The sequence below is a fragment of the Nuphar pumila genome, chromosome 12 (assembly GCF_984573655.1).
Source record: "Nuphar pumila chromosome 12, dmNupPumi1.hap1.1, whole genome shotgun sequence".
NCBI lineage: Eukaryota > Viridiplantae > Streptophyta > Magnoliopsida > Nymphaeales > Nymphaeaceae > Nuphar > Nuphar pumila.
This window is the reverse complement of record NC_143260.1, coordinates 37812941-37833662: the sequence shown is the minus strand read 5'-3', so window position 1 is coordinate 37833662 and position 20722 is coordinate 37812941. Positions and strand designations below refer to the sequence as shown.

At 37.1% G+C, this 20722-nt stretch overlaps 1 protein-coding gene across 1 annotated transcript; it reads right to left on the bottom strand.

Annotated features, from left to right (window-relative positions):
* Positions 1 to 17447: 17447 nt before the first annotated feature.
* Positions 17448 to 20358, bottom strand: LOC149820741 (CASP-like protein 1D1). The gene is made up of 3 exons (XM_089981850.1): positions 20135 to 20358; positions 19056 to 19182; positions 17448 to 17709 (listed from the first exon to the last, which is right to left on the bottom strand). The coding sequence occupies exons 1-3, from the start codon at positions 20356 to 20358 to the stop codon at positions 17488 to 17490; spliced, it is 573 nt and encodes a 190-aa protein (XP_089837976.1). The 3' UTR covers positions 17448 to 17487.
* Between the last annotated feature and the right edge of the window lie 364 nt (positions 20359 to 20722).

Sequence of the window (20722 nt, the reverse complement as noted above, 5' to 3'; positions counted from 1 at the left end):
AAAAGCGAGTGTGGGCATGGCTATTGAGAGGCGACTGGTCTGTCAACTTCCCCATCTCCTTAGAAGCTGAACTATTCTGATATCCATGTAATTTCGTCCATCTGGAAAGAAAGCTAATCCTGCCGTGCACAAAACCATCGCGTGCTGAATTCTCTCTCGAGCTGTCCTGGACAACGAGCTGACTTCCACAAATGTCCCATGCTGTCTGTAGATTTCGAGCAGGTCCACATATTCATTTCCATCTTCTTCAATCAGAGGCCAAGACTTGCGTCCCGTCATGCGAGCTAAGGCATCTTTAGGGTCCAGACCCTTAATATTAATCAGAAACTGTTTCTCCAATGGATCTCCAGGCTGACCGGCTGGCTCGGTCAATCCCATAATCTCTGAAAATTCATCCATCAGTACTGTCATCTCGCCCCACGGGAACCAGAAGGTAGAAGTGCTCGGATTCCACCGCTCTGCTAGTGCATGAATCAAGTTGCTGTTGACTGTCTGCTTTCCCACTGCGGACTCCAGTTCCAATCCACACTCGTCCAGATGGTCCGGAAACCTACGAGAGAAGTTCTTGAACCATGAATAATACCACCGGGGAAAGAAGGATCCGGTGCTGAGGACTCGATGTTTGGGAAGACTTTGTCGCACCTCGTAGGAGATGTGACCCTCAGGGAAGACTGAATCAAGCTGACTGGATGCCATCGGACTGGAAAACATGGAAAATTGGAATAAGACTTGGAAAAATACAGGAATGCAGGCAGGATAAAAATAAAGTAGGAAATTCGAGATCCAGAAGACAGGAAAGATGGGAAATCACCTGGAGTTTTGAAGGAAATTAAGGGAAATTTGAAAAATCGTCCAGGGTTTGAAGAAATAAATGGAAAATGAAGTATTTAGAAAATCATTCAAGGTTTGAAAACATGGACAGTACATGGACATAGATTGGGGAATTTTGAGAAAATCGTTCAGTATTTTAGAAAATTGGGAAAAATATGGAAAATAAAAAGAAAATAACACATTCAATCACATTCTGCATAAACAAGTATGCACAAACAGCATTCCCTAAAAGCTGACTCTAGATGCACAAATTTTGAAATAGCTGTAGGACCTTAATCCTAACTCTAAGGTTCAGATCAACTGTATCCAATCCAGTTATGCCTATATACTCAAGTCAAGGCTCGATGTACGTGGCATAAAATCAATTTCTTCGGTTCTAGGTTCAAGTTTTCCAACATCCTTGAGCACCTGCCGATATACGTTGGACTATGGCCCTTGGTACGTGGCAGGGGGGTTTTCACCCAAATAAGTGGCCCAGTTGTGAGGCTCTTTCCCGAACTATGGTTCTGGAAGAGAGCCCAGCAACGTGAAGACCGGGACAATATAGGTGGGGTGATTTTTGAAAAACATGAGCACATGCAATCAAACAGAAGGCTCTAAGTCCTAAAGAGATAGAATTTTGAAATATTTGAAGAAGCAAACATTGTTTTCATACAATTCCTAAATTGAGGAGTGTTGTATTAGACCTAAGTCTATGTGAGCATGAATAATTCTCCTCAATATGGTCCTACCAATCCATACCTAGTCTATATGCATTCCATGTCAGCTGGGTTCAAGTCTAGGCTCCTAGGTTCACATGATATCATAAAGCAAAGCTGACATTCCATGGAAATCGATTTTGACAATTTGAACTAAGTAGAGCATTAGATTGATCAGGCGAAGACAGGTCCCATCACGGTCGCCAAACCTGTTATCATCGCAAAATTTTACTTTTGCAAATCAAACTGACCTTTGAAAAAGTTTTTGAAAATAACTCGCCTCCGTTTTAAAATGCGAGAAAATTCCGTAGAATAGGACTCGCCTGTCGGTACGAGGTTCAACCGTTCCTGCCACCTTTAACAGGGGTAATTGAACCAAGGATCAATCTTATGCTTTACTCTATTCAACTTGTCTAAATCATATTCTAATTTCTAGATGCACATAGAATCAGACATGTGCTATGAATTTTCAGAAAATGCACATTTGAAAACATGATGTTTGCTTTGAATGATTGAAATATTTAGAAAATGTAAATCGTGAATTGGGATTTGAAATATACTTCTGAGAGAAATAAAATCGATTTTGAGGAATCCTTGACATTTGGTGAAAATCGATTCTGAGAGACTTGGTTTCTCTGAATTCAAACTTGGAAATTGAAATTCTAACTTAGAAAATTTGAATTTGGAACTTGGGAAATATTTGAAATATCATTGGCAAATCCATATTCTTTTGAATAAGACTTAGAAAAATTCTAACTTCAAACTTTGAAATTGACTGCATAACTTTGGAAAATTGAGTTTTTGAACTTGAGAAACACTTGAAATATTCTTTGAAATTCAATGCTTTTGGGAAAATCGATTTTGCTATAAGACTTAGGAGATTTTGAGAAAATGAACTTCTTTGAATTGAGATTGGAATTGGCAAATGCATGAAATGAATGAATATGGATTTAAGGAATTGAGAAATACTTTTCGTATTTTTGAGAAATGCAGTGCATTTTGAAGTTAGCTTAAGAGTGTAGGCTGAATGTGGCTAATGTGAAGATCATAAATCTAAGTATCATTCATATTCTGACTATGGCCATAAATACAAATTCCACCAAGTTTATAAACTTCATAGAAGCTAGTGCATGTGCCATTCGTGTAGACCATGGTGAATTTGTAAAAATATGCATGAATCATCATCCATCACACATTAAAATTATAAAAATAAACTATATGCAATGCAACCTAAGCTAAGCAGGAAATGTAAATTCTTATTCCAAAGTTTAATTACAAATTACATCACTATTGAAATTTAAATACATGAAAAATAAAGTCTTCAATGTATCTGCAAAACTAGAAAACTTGGTTAATGAATATATGTTGGCTTTTCTAGATTTATCCAACAATATCAGGAAATTGTGGGATTTTGCTAGATATAAGCCTTTTTGCCATGATTCCCTTAAATCAAAATGATAAAGTATGAAATAAAATTGAATAAATAAGGAAGATAAAATATGAAATTTCGAAATTGGGGTCTAAATGACCAAAATACCCCTAATAACAAGACTATGGCCTTGAAATTAGGGTTTTCAGAAAGATATTTTGATAAAATGCAAGTTTTGAAATTTGAATGTAATAAACTAAGCTAAATATGATGTGACATGCTTAAAAATATGAAAATTAGGGTTAGGGATTTCGAAATTTAGGTCAAATGACCAAATTGCCCCCGATAGCAAGACTATGGCCTTGAAATCAGGGTTTTTTAAAAAGAGATTTTGGTAAAAACTTAGGTTTTATGCACTAAATAAAATCAAATGAATACAAAATTAAACCTAAAGCATCCTAATATGATTATGAACATAATAAAACCCTAAAAATATATGCTTATGCACGAAAATCCAATAATATCAAAAAAACTGTGATTTTAGCAGTGTTTTGGATCTTTCAGGAACCCGGTTTTGCAATTTGCTTAATTCAGCCATCAAATGGATTCCAAAATCCATAAAAATTGGTACCTACACTTGTTATAACCTTAATGTCGAATTGGAATTATAAAAATAATTTTTTGACATTGCATTAATCCAAAAATTGCATTAAACCCTAAAAATATGCTATTTTTGACCTAATTCACCAACCAGTTTCAATCCAAGACATGAACCAAGGGTCAAATCTCCATGGAAATTTATGAAATTTTACAGAGACTTACTAAGAAGAAAAACAGAGATTTCCCAATTTACAGATTGGAAAAATCATCTCCGGTTAGGGAGAAACCCTTCCGAAAATCTGAGCTAAAATATATCACTCTTAACAGGGATTAAAACAGCTATTCCAGATTGAAAATACAGACATAAATAGCAATTCTAAACAAAATTCTCTGAAATTTTAGTGGTGAACAGTAGACATAAAAATAACAATACTCACTTTTTACAAATCTAAAATCGGATCTGTGGTTTGGGATTTATGACTAACACAAGTCTGATTAGGGTTTTGGTAAACCCTAACGAGCTTTAAATTTAAAAACAGATTCTCTAAAAGGGGAAAAATACTAAACAGTGATAAAAAAATCCGAAAATTTCACAGAAGACAGATCTACTCAATGTGAATCCATAGCACTTTACAGATCTAACATCGGATATAAGATGAGAGAAATATCATCACAACAAGTTACCTTCTTGATTTTAACCACGATTTTAAAGCTTTAAAACCCCGATTTGATGTCTGATTTTTTTTGACAGGGTTCCCGAGATCCAAAACCTCTGATTTTTCTACAGTAACTCAATAACTCATGCATGCATCACATATAAAAAAATCAGAAATAAACAATGAGTGCTTCAATCCGAACTAACATCATCTTTACTGTTCTAAACCTAAAACACACAGAAATTTAAGAAAACTTGAAAAACCATGCATTAACTAATGTAAATAAATAAAATAAACCATAAACAGTAAAAAAAATTATTTCTATGCTATAGAACGTAAAACAAACATGAATAAACCATGAAAATAAATTAAAAACAGGGAATCAATGGCTGGAATTTGATATCACCTTTAAAACATAGATTTCACCCATTAAAAAGGGTGAATCATATATTTTATTGGTTAATAATGCAAAGAATCATGTTAAAATCAATTCTAATGGATTAAAATCTCTGTAAATTATCCAAAACAGGGTTAGATCACCTTCTTGGATTGTTCTTGCTGGTTCTTGATAGTTCTTGAGGTGAAACCATGGTTGATCTTCCATAAGGAGGGGTGTCCAAGCCTAAATCTAGGTTTAAAGCATTAAAAAACATTAAATAAAATAAGAAAAGTGAAGAAGTTCATACCTTGGAGTTGCAGCAATGGAGGAAGGGCTGGAGAGGAGAGAGAAGCTCCAAGAATCCTATAGGAGAGAGATGGGAAAATCGACCCCCCTTATGTATCTATTTATAATAAAAAATTAGGTTTAAAAATTGACAATTTTGAAAATTTTGGACTCTAAAGGGGGGGGGGGGCGATTTTTGGGTGGAGTTACCTATATGCCCTTAGTCTAAATTATCCTAAATAGTTCCTAATTAACCCCTAGCTAAACCTAAGAATCCCCCAAATGTGGTGCCACTTGGCATTCTCTCACATTGGGTTTTTAAAACACTTTTAAAAACCTTTAAAAACACTACTTTTAAAAACTAACTTTCAAAAATGAGTTTTTCAAAATGGTTTTGACTTTTCTAAACCTCTAACACTAACCAAGACATCAACTAACCCTAGTCTAGCCCTGACTTACTCGAATATGGCGCCAGCCCAAGTGGGCCCTACTTGAGTTTTTCAAAAAGCGGTTTTAAAACTTGAAATTGAAGGAGTTTTCAAAAGATTTTCAAAAGTAAATTTAAAATTAGGATTTTTGAAATGGCATAAGGTCCTAACTGAGTTAGAATTCCTTTGGATATGGTGCCAACTGAGTGGGCCCACATCGAATTTTGAACATTTTTGAAATAAACACTGAAAATGGCTTTGAAAAGGGGTTAAAATCAGTATTTGAAATTCAAGATCTTTGAAAATAGGGTCTCAAGCGAACTGGAACTCCGGGTTAGAGTCCTAAACTCTTAGGACTCTGAGATTTTAGATTTTAAAAGCCAAATGAAAGAATTTTCAAAAGATTTCATCAAGAAATGATGAAATAAGTCAGAAAACACAGTCAGGGTTAGACTCCCAACTCGACCGAACTCTAAAATAGAGTCCTGAACTAACTAGACTCTGTGAAATGACCTAAATTTCGAAAACAAACGAAAAAGATTGAGAATGGAAGTAAAACAGACTTAAAAACCAGACTTCTGACTGGATTAGGACTCTGAGACAGAGTCCTGATCGGACTGAAACTTTAAAAAAATTGAGAAATTTGATGAATAGAGGTATTCAGAAGCGACACCATCTAAATGGGTCTCATCTGTGAATTGAAATCGATTAAAGTTTGAATTTGAAAGGAATCCGGATTGTTTTCTGAGAAAATATTTCAAAATACAAAGTCCTGGGGTTGGAAAATGACAGAGTATTGAATAAAAACCCAGGTTTTGAAATTGATTTTGAAATAAAGCTTTAAAATTCAAATCTGGATTGAATGTTTTGAAATAGGAGTGCTGGATCTCGAAAATGAGATGCAAGTGCAATGACATGCAATGATCTGTGATGACTTATGAAATGGACAAACACTGGATGAAGGTAAAAATTTGGTGTGTTTACAGTATCTTACCCAAAGATGAGAATTTGCCACAAAATTTCTATCGTGCGAAAGTTATGGTCAACGCTCTAGGTATGAGGTATAAAAAGATTGATGCTTCTCCAAATCACTGCATGTTGTATTTCAAGCATTAAGAAAACAACATATCATGCTCGTCATGTGGGCATCATCGGTTCAAGCCAAAGACAAGAGGCAATGGTAGCACGAGATCAAAGAAAGTTTCATACAAGTTGCTCTGCTACTTTCCTATCACTCCTAGATTGCAATGATTGTATATGTCTTCAAGGACAACTAAACACATGAGATGACATGCAAATAAAGTTCGACATGATGAAAACAAGATCACGCATTCTGTTGATGCTGAAGCTTGGAAGCAATTTGATTATACTCATCAGAACTTCACAATTGAAGTGTGAAATATTAGACTCAGTCTATGTACAGATAGATTTAATCCATTTGGAGGTAGATCAACTCCATACTCATGTTGGTCAGTATTTGTAACTCCATACAACCTTCCACCAAGCTTCTGTATGAAACATCTAAATCTTTTCTTGTCTCTGTTGATCCCTGATCCGACCTCACATGACCAAAATCTTGATGTATATTTAAGGCCATTGATTGATGAACTAAAAGTATTGTGGGATGACAGTGTTACCACGTATGATGCCCACAAAAAACAAAATTTCAATATTAAAGTCGATGTTCTATGGACAATCAGTAACTTCCCTACATATAATATGTTATCTGGTTTGAGCACACATGGGAGGTTGGCATGTTCATACTGCATGGAGGATTCCAAAGCTTTTAGATTGATGCATGGAAAGAAGCCTTGCTGGTTTGAGTGCCATCGTCGATTTCTACCCAGCGACCATCCGTTTCGACGACAAAGGAATGCGTTTAGAGTAGACACAACTGAAATGGAAGGTCCGTCCACAAGATTGTCTGACATAGAGATTCTAAGAAGATTGCGATACTTTCCAGATGTATTAACAGATGCCCGCAGTCCAACACCCTTCCGTGGATTTGGGAAGGATAATAATTGAACAAAGAAATTTATTTTTTGCGAACTACCATATTGGCCGACCCTATTGATACGACATAATTTGGATGTGATGCATGTGGAGAAAAATGTGTTTGATAATGCGTTTAATACAGTAATGAATGTTTAAGGGAAAACGAAAGATAATCCGAAGGCCCGTATGGATTTAAAAGTAATATGTAAAAGACCAGAATTGGAACTCAAAGAGTATAATGGCAAAATACTGAAACCTAAGGCAAAGTACGTGCTTGGACCTGATCAAATAAAGCATGCATGTCAATGGTTGAGACAATTGAGATTTTCAGATGGATATGTCTCTAACATTGCTCGGGCTGTGAAGATTGACGTTGGACAGTTATATGGGTTGAAGAGCCATAATTGTCATGTCATTATACAACGATTGATACCCCTAGCATTCCATGATATGTTAGACAAACCTATATAGGGGGTATTGTCTGAGTTGAGTGGATTTTTTAGAACATTGTGTGCATCGGAAGTCGTAGTATCTGATATAAATAATTTTGAGGACTCTGTCATCACCACTGTTTGTCTGCTAGAAAAGATTTTTCCGCCATCATTTTTCGATGTTATGGAACATTTGATTATACATTTTCCATATGAACTAAAGGTTGGTGGCTTTGTGCAATATCGATAGATGTACCCATTTCAAAGGTATATGTTTTTTTATATTTGTCTCTTTAATGACAAATATTTCAAATTTGAAATGTATATTTTTGACAGATGCATGTTTGACCTTAAAAAAAAGGTTCGTAATAAAGCAAGAGTAGAAGGCTCTATTTGTGAGGCGTACACTTTAAAAGAGATTTCAAATTTCTCATCTATGTACTTTGAACTTCACATTCCAACACGTTACATATGCCCGCCTCGTAACGATGATGGAGAACAAGTAACTGTAGCTGACAAGCTGTCGATATTTCAACCACTTAGGCATGCATTTGGTAGTGGCCGATCAAGGCTCTTGACAGATCGAGAGCAAGATGCAACACACATCTATATTCTTTTTAATTGCTCAGTGATCGACCCATACATCGAGTAAGTATATGTAGACGCAACACAATTATAAATTCTTTTATATTCTATACGTGCATACATGGTTCGGTAATATAAGTATCTGTGGTTTGCAGACGATTTGATCTAGAGTTGCGAAGAAAAGTTTCACATCTCATTGATGCAGAAGTACAAAAAGAACGTGAAACTAAGTTTGTGGAGTGGTTGAAACAGTTGTTAAGGACGCTAACATAAATTTTGTACTTGTAAACAACACTAAGTTACTTAATTGGTCGTGATCACAAGCATTGTTTATGTCTGTGCGTAGGTCCACCATGGTGATGTTAAAGATCAAGAAATATATGATTTAGAAAATGGTCTGACCAAAGTTGTGCAATGCTACAATGGGTACATCGTAAATGGTTATCGATTCCATATAAAATATTACGGTATAAACAAATCAACGATGAATAGTGGCGTGTGTGTCAAGGGTAGCAGCTACGGTGAAAATGAACATGATTACTACGAGTGTTATAGAGAAAATAATGGAGTTGACTTACTTAGGCATAAATAATAGGGTAACTTTATTCAAGTGTCATTGGTTTGATCCAACTGCAACAAGACTCGACAAAGCCTCAGGCATTGTGGAGGTGAATCATAAATCAAGGTTTGAAACATATGAACCATTCATATTAGCCTCGCAAGCTCAACAAGTTTATTATACTTCATATCCGAGTATAAAAAAGTCAGATAGAAATAAATGGTGGGTAGTTTGCAAGGTGAAATCCAAACTATACCCTGAGTATGATCAGTTACAGGAAGACAAGTTAGCTAAAGACAGTGATTGCTATCAATTAGATGATATCTATGACTTCTCTTATGGTTACGATGTTGCGCATGATATGCATGTCATATCTCAATTGGCCGATGAAACATTCATAGAAGAATGTGATCCAAATGATATACCAAGTGGATGGGTAAACAATGAAGAAGAAGAAGAATAATAAGAATAAGAAGAAGAAGAAGAAGAAGAATATGACAGTCAAACAAGTGATAAAGAAGAATTCTCAAGCTAGTGAGCAAAATCTGGTAATACAAACCTCTATTTGAATGCATTGCAATACTTGATATGAATGATTTGAATGTATTATAATACTTGATGCAAATGAATGAGTTGTATTGCAATACTTGATGTGAATGATTTGAATTATTTGAATGTATTGTAATACTTGATATAAATGATTTGAATGCATTGCAATACTTGATGTGAATGATTTGAATGTATTGTAATACTTGATGTGAATGAATGAGTTGTATTGCAATACTTGATGTGAATGATTTGAATTATTTGAATGTATTGTAATACTTGATGCAAATGATTTGAATGCATTGCAATACTTGATGTGAATGATTTGAATGCATTGCAATACTTGATGTGAATGACTTGAATGTATTGTAATACTTGATGTGAATGACTTGAATGTATTGTAATACTTGATGTGAATGAATGAGTTGTATTGTACTTGGTGTGAATGATTTGAATTATTTGAATGTATTGTAATACTTGTTGCGAATCATTTGAATGTATTGCAATACTTGATGCGAATGATTTGAATGTTTTGTAATACTTGATGCGAATTATTGGAATGTATTGTATGACATTTGTTATTTGTTAGAATATGGTTCGTGGAGGTTACAGTGGTCGTTCATTCAGTAGTAGTCAGGCCCAGCCTTCATCTTCACGGGCTCCTATGATAGGTATATCATTTGAGTAATTAGATGCTTGATTAGTTGAAATGCGCATTATGAGAATTTCTAACATATTTTTTTATAGATGATGTTTCGCTTGTACACGACCCACCTACACCAGTTGATCACACAAGTCAGAAGCCAACACAGGATGCAGGGTCTTTTCAGTCTGGCACAAGAAGACTCATTCAAATAGTGTATATCGATAATCGATCGTAAGTATTTCATTTTCAATTATTGCATATCTTATAAATATTTTATATTGATATTTACTGTGTACCAATTCATATACAACACGAGGTTTGAGCCACAAGAAGTAGTACACGAGATTAAGAATTCACTTCTTCAACATCTACCAGGACCAGTCGCTCAATGAAAAGAGTATCCAAAAGAGGTGATAGACAGATTGTGGTCCTCATTCACGGTATACAGTTGTTTGTCATAGTTAATGTGTTTCATATTTAAATTTTTTTTATAATCATGTCTACTAACTTTTGGAAATATATATAGGTTTCGAATCGCTTCGCGACTACAGTAGAGGAACGTGATGCAAGGAAGGTGTGATAGAGGGTGGCTACCAATCGATTTGCAAACATGTTGCACAATATGAAGACTGCAGCAAAAAAAGCATCTAGCGGAATAGATGATCCACTACAGTGGAAGGGCCATGACCCTATTACTATCAGGAGAGATTATTGGGAGGGAATGTGCGACAAGTGGGCGGGGGATGCATTTTGAAATCGCTCTGCGAAGGCTACACAAAATCGAGAGAAAATGCTCGAAGCCCATCTACACACAGATGGATCTAAGACTTTTGGAAGCCACCTAAAGAAAATGGTAACTCGTCAATATATAATATCAATTTTATAAGTATTGTTGCAAACTTGTTAACTAAATCTTTTATCATTTAACTTCGCAAGAAGCAGAAAAAAGAGGCATTGTACCATATAAGGATGTGTTTATTGAAACACATAAACGGAAGACCACGAGAGACTTCGTATCAGAGAAGGCGAGAACGACAATGGTATGCATTTATTCTATTAATAATCATTGCAATATGGAAGTTATCATAATGTTATCATTAATTATTAATGCATACTGTAAACATTATTTTGTAGGAGGCATATGAGCAACAGATGGTAGAGCGATATGGCGATGACGCTACTCAACATGCATCATTTGATCCTGCAGGTGACTGCAGTAGGTGAACCCAAAAAGGGTCGTGTGTTCGGGTTTAAGAGTAATATGAACACTTTACCTGTTATTGCTTCTTCCAGTTACGTCTCACAGACTTTTTCCATCGACATAAGCTCCAAGCAGCATCCTATTCTTTCCGGTGATGATGTACGCCAAATCGTTAAGGACACAATGTGTGACTACTTCCATGAAACTGTTGTCGACGTTTTCCGAGCAGAGTTCAACAGTTTTTTGCTGAACAGGGGAACTTCGATTGCAGGACCTCTCAGGTATGAAAGTTTCATGCAATATATTGCATGTCGTTAGATTTCTTGTAACTTTGATTGCCTTAACATATTCAGTTTTTTTGACTGCCTTAGAACACATATGAGTATGCTATAATCACATATTCAGTTTTTTGACTGCCGTAGAACACATATGAACATGCTAGAATCACATGTACAACTTTTTGCCTGCCTTAGAGCACATATGAGCATGGTAGAATCACATATAGAGTTTTTCTGACTGCCTTAGAACACATATGAGCATGCTATAATCACATATTCAGTTTTTTGACTGCCTTAGAACACATATGAGCATGATCGAATCACATATATAGCTTTTTGCTTGCCTTAGAGCACATATGAGCATAGTAGAATCACATATAGAGTTTTTTGCCTGCCTTAGAGCACATATGAGCATGCTATAATCACATATAAAATTTTTTGCCTGCCTTAGAGCACATATGAGCATGATAGAATCACATATAAAGTTTTTTTGACTGCCTTAAAACACATATGAGCATGCTATAATCACATATTCAGTTTTTTGACTGCCTTAGAACACATATGAACATGCTATAATCACATATTGAGTTTTTTGACTGCCTTAAAACACATATGAGCATGCTAGAATCACATATAGAGTTTTTTTACTGCCTTAGAACAATATCATTCATGATAGAATCACATATAAAGTTTTTTTCTTTTCTTGCCTTAGAGCACATATGAGCATGATAGAATGAGATATAAAGTTTTTTTAACTGCCTTAGAACACATATGAGCATGCTATAATCACATATTCAGTTTTTTTACTGCCTTAGAACATATATGAGCATGATCGAATCACATATATAGCTTTTTGCATGCCTTAGAGCACATATGAGTACGGTAGAATCATATATAGAGTTTTTCTGGCAGCCTTAGAACACATATGAGCATGATATAATCACATATAGAGTTTTTTTACTGCCTTAGAACACATATCATTCATGATAGAATCACATATAGAGTTTTTTGCCTGCCTTAGAGCATATATGAGTATGATAGAATCACATATAGAGTTTTTTTACTGCCTTAGAACACATATGAGCACATGATAGAATCACATATAGTGTATAATTTATTTCAATATATTTTGTTTATCAATATTGACTGTTCTTTTTTTGTGTAGGTTGCTGACGATAATCAGCGTAGCGGAGCTAAAGGGACAGATCAAGGCAATGAACAAGAAGACACACAAAATCTTGGTGATGATTAGATTAATGCGTTGAATTTGTTCTGTTTTTTTTGTTTCGAAAATGTAATTGTTGAATTGTAAATAATTAAACTTGTGAATTTTAAAGTGGAACGATTGATTGTTTTAGTTTCCTTTTATATGTAATTTTATGTGTACTTTATTTTTTATTTACAGGAAATATTAATTGTACAAAAAATATAAATTGTAGCATTCTCGATATTTAATTTTCATTTTTTTTCTTATTTATGACGGATTAGCGACAAATATATCCATCGCTATACATATAATTTAATGACAGCCGTAAATCTGCCACCAAGCCGAGGTCGTCGTTTAGTACCGACGGATTTGCGATGGAATCTGTCATTTGTTATTCCATCGCAATTAGCGACAGAACTGGCGACAGATTTATGCCATCGCCAGTTAGCGTCGAAAAATTCACGATGTAAGATATCTGTCGCTACTTCGTTGCTAAGCCGGTTAGTGACAGATTAACGATGGAATAGCGACGAAATGAGGTCGTCGCTAATCCACTGCTTTGTTGTAGTGTTTTGCCCTTATAGGAGGAGGGTTTGGGGGCTCCTCTCAGCATGGATAGCATCATTCAACTTGATGAGTTGTGAAGCCTGATTTAGAGTTTTTGCCCTTACAGGAGGGGGGTTTGGATGCTCCTCCCAGCGTGGGTAGCATCGTTCAATTTGATGAGTTATGGAGCCTGATTCATAGTTTTTGCCCTTACAGGAGGGGGTTTGGGGGCTCCTCTTAGCGTGGGTAGCATCATTCAACTTGATGACTTGTGGAGTCTGATTTAGAGTTTTTGCCCTTACAGAAGGGGGGTTTGGGGGCTCCCCCCCAGTGTGGGTCCGGCTGTGTGGTCAGCGGGTAGGGGTTCAGGGGGGGCCGCCCCTGGCGGGGGGGGGGGGGGGGGGGGTGGCTCGGGGGCAGCGCCCCCCGAACCAAAATTTTTGGGGCCTTGTATAATTTTTTAATTTTCTTTCCCTCTTTTAACTATCAAAAAAAAGAAATAAAGCGTTTTGTTTAATCGTGGGGCTCATGTTTCCTTCGGTTGTTTCTTACTCGAGGTTTTTGTAACACCCCTTCCCACGATTTTTCTATTTTTCTTTTTCTGTTTCTTTCCTATAATTTTTCAATGACTCCTCTACAGCGATCGTTAGTGTTGTCGGGTCTCCAACAAGCCCCACAACAATTTATAGTGTTGTCCGGTCTTCCAACAATGATTTTTAGTATTGTCGGGCCTTTCTACAACAATTTGTAGTGCTTTCGGGTCTCCAATGAGCTCCATAACGATTTATAGTGTTATCCGACCTTCCAACAATGATTTGTAGTATTGTTGAACCTTCATACAACAATTTGTAGTATTTTCGGGTCTCCAACAAGTCCCACAACGATTTATAGTGTTATCCGGTCTTTCAACACTGATTTGTAGTATTGTTGGGCCTGCCTACAACTATTTGTAGTGTTTTCAGGTCTCCAACGAGCCCAACAATGATATATAGTGTTATCTGGTCTTCCAACAACGATTTGTAGTATTGATGGGCCTTTCTATAATGATTTGTAGTGTTTTCAGGTCTCCAACAAGCCCCACAGCGATTTATAGTATTTTCTGGTCTTTCAACAATGATTTATAGTGTCTTCCGCAAATCACTATAGCGATTTATAGTGTTTTTGGGTTACAGAACACAGAATAATAGGGGTCTGGTTTTTAGTTAAAATAGGGAATGAAATGACTATAAATTTTTTTGAAAATTTACAGAAATAAACTAGACTCAATAACGAAGACGCCATTTTTTACAGATTTGGAATATGACCTCCGGTTAGGGAGATATGACCCTGACAAGTTGGTCCTAATTCGAGTAACGATTTAGAGCGATTTGCTTACTGAATAATACTACAAATCGCTATAATGATTTGCGAAAGACACTACAAATCACTATAGTGAGATCCAACAACACTATAAATTGTTGCGGGGTTCGATGGAGACCAAAAAACACTATAAATTGCTATAGTGATTTGCGGAAGACACTACAAATCGCTGTTGGAAGACCAGATAACACTATAAATCGCTGTGGGGCTTGTTGGAGACCCGAAAACACTACAAATCGTTGTAGGAAGGACGACAATACTATAAATTGTTGTTGAAAGATCGAATAACACTATAAATCATTGTTGAGCTCGTTGGAGACCCGAAAACACTACAAATTGCTGTAGGAAGGCCCAACAATACTACAAATCGTTGTTGGAAGATCAGACAACACTATAAATCACTGTGGGACTCGTTGGAGACCCGACAACACTAAAAATCGCTGTAGGGGAGTCATTAAAAAAATTATATGAAAGAAACATAAAGAGAAAAATAGAAAAATCATGGGAAGAGGTGTTACGAAAACCTCGAGCAAGAAACAACCGAAGGAAACATGAGCCCCACGATTAAACAAAACACTTTATTGCTCTTTTTCGATAGTTAAAAGCGGGACACGCACCGGGGGGAGCCTCTGGACCCCTCTTCTGAAAGGCAAAAACTCTAAATTAGGCTCCACAACTCATCAAGTTTAATAATGCTACCCACGCTGGGAGGATCCCCCAAACCCCCTCCTGTAAAGGCAAAAACTATGAATCAGGCTCCATAACTCATCAAGTTGAATGATGCTACAGTTAGTGTGCAGGTCAGTTGGTGTTTGATGGAGCAATGTAGGATCGTCTGTTGGATGTGCACAGAAGTAGAAAGAGAAGAGAGAGAGAGTGAGAGGGTTGATGTTCATGGCCTTCTCCAGGAGGAACTCTTTGCCTCTCTTGTTTTCTTCTCTAGAGAGAGAGGGTTTTACAGTGTTTTACGAAGAAGGAAGAAGAAGAAGATGGCGATGAAAAGTTCAAACATACATTTTTGATGGCTCAGGTTCATTTCGCCGGATGACCATCAGATCGCCGGCTCACCATCGGATCGTCGGCTCACCATCGTTTCGCCGAATCACCATTGACGAAACGATTAAGGTTCGTTTCGCTGTGTAGACTTTAAAGAGTCAACATCATCCTCGACTTTCTGGATGGAGGACATGTTTGTCCTTTTTTTGAACCGTTTGTTTTTTCTTTTTTGAATGAAGGGCATTTTTTTGATTTTCTCAAACCATCGTTTTATAAGAAGAATAGCAAGAAAGGGTACTTAAGTCTTTGCAACCACACCAAGACTCCAATGTTAAGTGATGTCAACATACACGGGAATACGAATCCCATGTGCTTGTATACGTGGTGCTCATTCAGACCCCCGAACACAGACGTGGGATTCAGTGAATCATCGGGGGAGAACATACACAACCCTCCCCCCCCCCCCCCCCCCCAACTTAAAATGACCGTCGTCCCCATCCCCGCCTAATCCTCGCTTCTTGTCCCCATCCTATGTAGTTTGAACCTATTTCCAACTGTTGCCACTTTCCGTCAAATAAGAAAGGAGAGAGAGAAATAGGTCACACAGGAGGCTTACGTCGGACTGCCGCTATTGCCTTCTGCTGGACCAAAAAAGAGAGAAAGGAGCGAGAAGAGAAAGGGGTCACGTGGAAGGCATGAGCCAGACCGCCGCTGCGGCCTTCTGCTGGAAGGAGAGAGGCCTTCGGCTGGACCAAGAAGGAGAGAAAGGAGAGAAGAGGGTTTTCGCCAGACCGCCGCTGCCGCTACTGCCTTTGTTAGAGGAAGGATCGAAAGAGAGGTCATTTTAGGGTTAAGAACTTTTATATATATAGTGATTAGTTCCTCTTAAGACGTAGACAGTTATAATTTTCATATTTTAATTATTTTTTCTAGAATCTAACCTTACAGATGTGATCTACTTGGTTTGTTTAGTAGGAATAGTGCAAGTTTTTATAAAGTTTCAAAAATCAACGGCTCAAAATTTTCATAAATTTAAAGATTCATAAAATCCTACTTTTTCATTCATTGAAAAGATATGATCCAACAGTCACCAAATGGATCATGTTGAGCGCATCTATAACGTCAGATTTACCAATTCAACATGACTTGAAATATAAAAAATTAGCACTATCCGCACCATATATATATATATATATATATATATATATATATATATATATATATATATATATATATATCCTGATCTAGGTAATGAAATAAAGCTGAATGTGGATCAGAACCGCATCTAACCCAACCAATTTAACCATTTCCATGTAAACCGAATGGTTTCACCCATTTTCATAGGACACACCACCACAGAAACTCATATCCTAACTGGATCAAGAACTTCACTATGAGATAGAAATCAGATCCAGATCTAGGCTCTCTTTTCAAAAATGGATATAATGTTGGTCAAGACCTGGCCAATATCCGATCCGTTTTCATCACTATAGTGCATATCTTTTGTCTTGAGTCACATCTTTCCAGCTAAAGTAATAGAGCAAGAACCCTAAATATGAAAATCCCATAATCAATTGCAATTTAAATTGGACAAGCTAAAGGATAATCGATCAGATCAAGATCTGATAAGATCTCTCCTTTTCATAGTCTAAATTCCCATGCACATGCACATACACATATACACACACGTGCACACAAAGATTCAACTAACAGCAAAGAAAGCATAAGTGCACTAGGATTTGAGAATGAGTTCCATCTATACACAATCACACGCCCATGCACCAACAAGCAGAGTTATAAACGTAACAAACAACGCCCAGAATAGCCAAATGGAACAGCACCACTGATTGTATGGCCAACACATTAGGCCCAGCTTTGCTTTGGCGTGCCAGTCAGTGGCTGCGCCGATAAAGCGAGTATGTAGAAAGCGCGACGAGCAATACATAGCAGATGGCAGCAAAGACAGCGAGAACAGATGAACTCCCAACATAGCGACAGAAGCCACTGAAGATATTGCAGACTTTATTCCACTGCACATGAGAGTTGCCCTTGAAACCAACATAAGCTATGGCAGTAGAAGCACCTGTAGCAGAGGCCACCAACCCTGCCATCAACTACACAACATCCCCAATTTGACCAACTTAGTTCCACAACACTAGCAATGGCTAAGGAAATCAGTGTATGAAGGCTTGGCATGTAACTCTGAATCTGTGAACACCAAGCTGACCTTGCCGGCTAAAGACTCATTTTTGGATGCATGGTAAGAAGAGCAAAGGAATTAATGTATAAAGGTAGAGAGATCAACTGCTTTTTTTTTTATGACGATGAAGGAAAACCCTCACCGACAACCAGGTCGCAATGTAAAACTTTGGGTTGAGGACACAACCGCCCAGCCTTATGTGCCCCAACCATGACAAGGCAATGACAGCCCCATGTGCTACTGGGATTTGATCCGGGGCCTTCAGCATGACACAAGACCCTGCTAACCACATGGGTAACCACTGTGGTGGTGCAAAAGCAGATCAACTACTACTCTGCTTTCACGGGGTATCATCCCATTGCACCAAACTTGTCCCTCTGTCTTAACCCTAGATACCTTATATTAATGAATTCATATGTATGGCAGACCTGATTGAGCAGGAAATGCATAAAAAATGCAAAAAAGAAGAAGGAAGAATCCCAATAGCAGTGAAGTGTATCAGCAAATTCAAGAAATAATAATAGTATATACTGAAAATATAGGCTAGTAGGCGACTTGTCTTAATTATTCATTAATGGCGTTGATCATTATTTTAACAGCAATTTCTTGCAAAAAACAAATATTTTAATAGCAGTAATGTCAGCAAAATTTGTGTCATGTCCATTCGACAGAAACGTGATGTAAAGCATCTCATATATGTAAGAATAATCAACATGCACCACTAAATGGCCAATTCACCTCATGATTCATCTCGAGCGGCTCATGGCTCGGCAACGACGGCAAGACAAACATGAATACTAGCATTCGACTTGGCTCAGCTCAAACAAGCACATCAAATAGTAATAAATATATTTTGAATATATTTTACATCATAGAACAAATGATTGAAGTACTTGGTCTGCAAACGCAATAGGTTTAGATATAAAATCTTATTTTTTCCAACTTTTAAAAAATGTATGTTTTTTTTTATAAGCACATCAAATGGTAATAAATATATTTTGAATATATTTTACATCATATAATGGAGTGGGGAACAAATGATTGAAGTACTTGGTCTGCAAACGCAAAAGGTTTAGATATAAAATGTGAAGCATACCACCGTGACCACCATGACTGTAGCAGTCAGTAGTAGTAGTAATAATAATAATAATAATAATAATAATTTCTTTTATAAATGAAGTAATTAATAGTAATAAAAGTAATTAATGTAATTAATTATAGTAGTAGGTAGCATTAATGAGGCTAGCTTATTTTGCTTACCGAGTCAAGCACAACCAAATGAAACAAGGTCTTGTTGGAGGGGCAAGCTTTGGTGACCAAGAGTCCCGAAACAATGACAGCAAAGATGTTGTAAAGAGAAGCCACACTATTTGCCACCACAAAATAGCTGCATCACAGACAATAGTTACTTCACTTTGGCTTCTTTTCCATCTCCCTGTGCATATTCGTGCGTGTGTGTGCACGTGCATGTGTGTATGTACGTGTGCTTGTGTATGCGTGTGGGTGCACATGTCCATGTGTATGCATGGGTGCACATGCATGTGTGTGTATGTGTCTGTTGGTTTTTCAACATACCTAAAAAAGTTGGGGCCCTTATTGAGTGCTGTTAGTTTAGAGCATTGAAGAGTAAATTTATCGAGTTCATATACAAAAAGTGAGATCCAACTTAGGAAGGTCAAACTGAGGTGAGGTTAGATACACATCCATAAGGCTAAAAATACTAGTAATCTTACATAATATATTCATAGCTTGGATAAGGCACATGAAACGCTACCAAGACCATGAACTCCAAAGTATTGGGAGTTCATGATCTTGGTCATGACATGATGGAATAAGGTTAACGATTTGTTAAGGTGGTATTTGGACAGTTGAGTCATGGGTTAGGTTGTGAATATGCATTTTTTTTTTTACAGAGAAAGCTGGGGTTAGGCAGACCCCTACCAGTTATACAGCCATACCATTTGGCGTTCGAACTTGCAACGTCCCAACACAACCTGACGTTTACTAACTGCTCCTGCCAGACAAGCCGAGCCCCCGTTGGTGTGAATATGCATTTTTAGAGAAAGTGTAGTGATCATTTTTTTTTTGGATGATCAAGCTGGGGTAAGTGTAGTGATCTTTTTTTAGACAGGCAAGCTGGGTTAGGCAGACCATACCATTGGGTTTTGAACCTGCAAAGTCCCAAACACAAGGTGACGTGCACTCACAGATCCTATCTGATGATACACCCTATATATATATATATATATATATATATATATATATATATATATATATATATATATATATATATATATAGAGAGAGAGAGAGAGAGAGAGAGAGAGAGAGAGAGACGTACACAAATGCAGGAGAATAGTTGAACTTGGCATCCATGGTCACAGGAGGGAGCAATGGCAGCTGAAGGGTCTTGGTCTCCTTGGATATGACCATCACGATGACTGCTGCAACTGTCGATGCCAATGCAAAGATCCGAAGGATAAAATCGAGCGAGAACAGATTGATGGATGGCTGCAAGGAGCCTGATTTCCCCGAATCCACCGCTCCATCAGCTTTGTTAGCCATGAATAGGATCACTTATCACCTCTTATGCCAAGCGCAAACTGCACGAATATGCTTGGAAAGTAGACTGAATATATAGTGAAAAGATCGGGTGCAATATGATTGCACAAATATTTGTGCATTAAGCACCACCTGATCACCCTCCATCTTGGGGACAGGGCCTGTCAGGTGTGGGACCCAAGACCTGATGGAGTTATTAATGTAGAATTTTTTGTGCATTCATATTGCACCCGATTATAAGAATGGGTTTATGTGGTAGCTAGCATTTAATGTCACCGAACCACAGGGCTTCACACACAAGCAACCTTTTCTTTTTTTATTTGACTAGGCTCTGTACCAAGGTTGTTAAAGGGGATGAGGCGAAAAG

Bases quoted from the DNA above. Each gene is read 5' to 3' on its own strand.
- LOC149820741 (XM_089981850.1), bottom strand. From the start codon at position 20,358: ATGGCTAACAAAGCTGATGGAGCGGTGGATTCGGGGAAATCAGGCTCC. The intron at 19,183-20,134 runs GTACGTCTCTCT...TCTGTGATGCAG, and splicing joins AACTATTCTCCTGCATTTGT to CTATTTTGTGGTGGCAAATA. The intron at 17,710-19,055 runs GTAAGCAAAATA...GATGTTGTGTAG, and splicing joins ATTTGGTTGTGCTTGACTCG to TTGATGGCAGGGTTGGTGGC.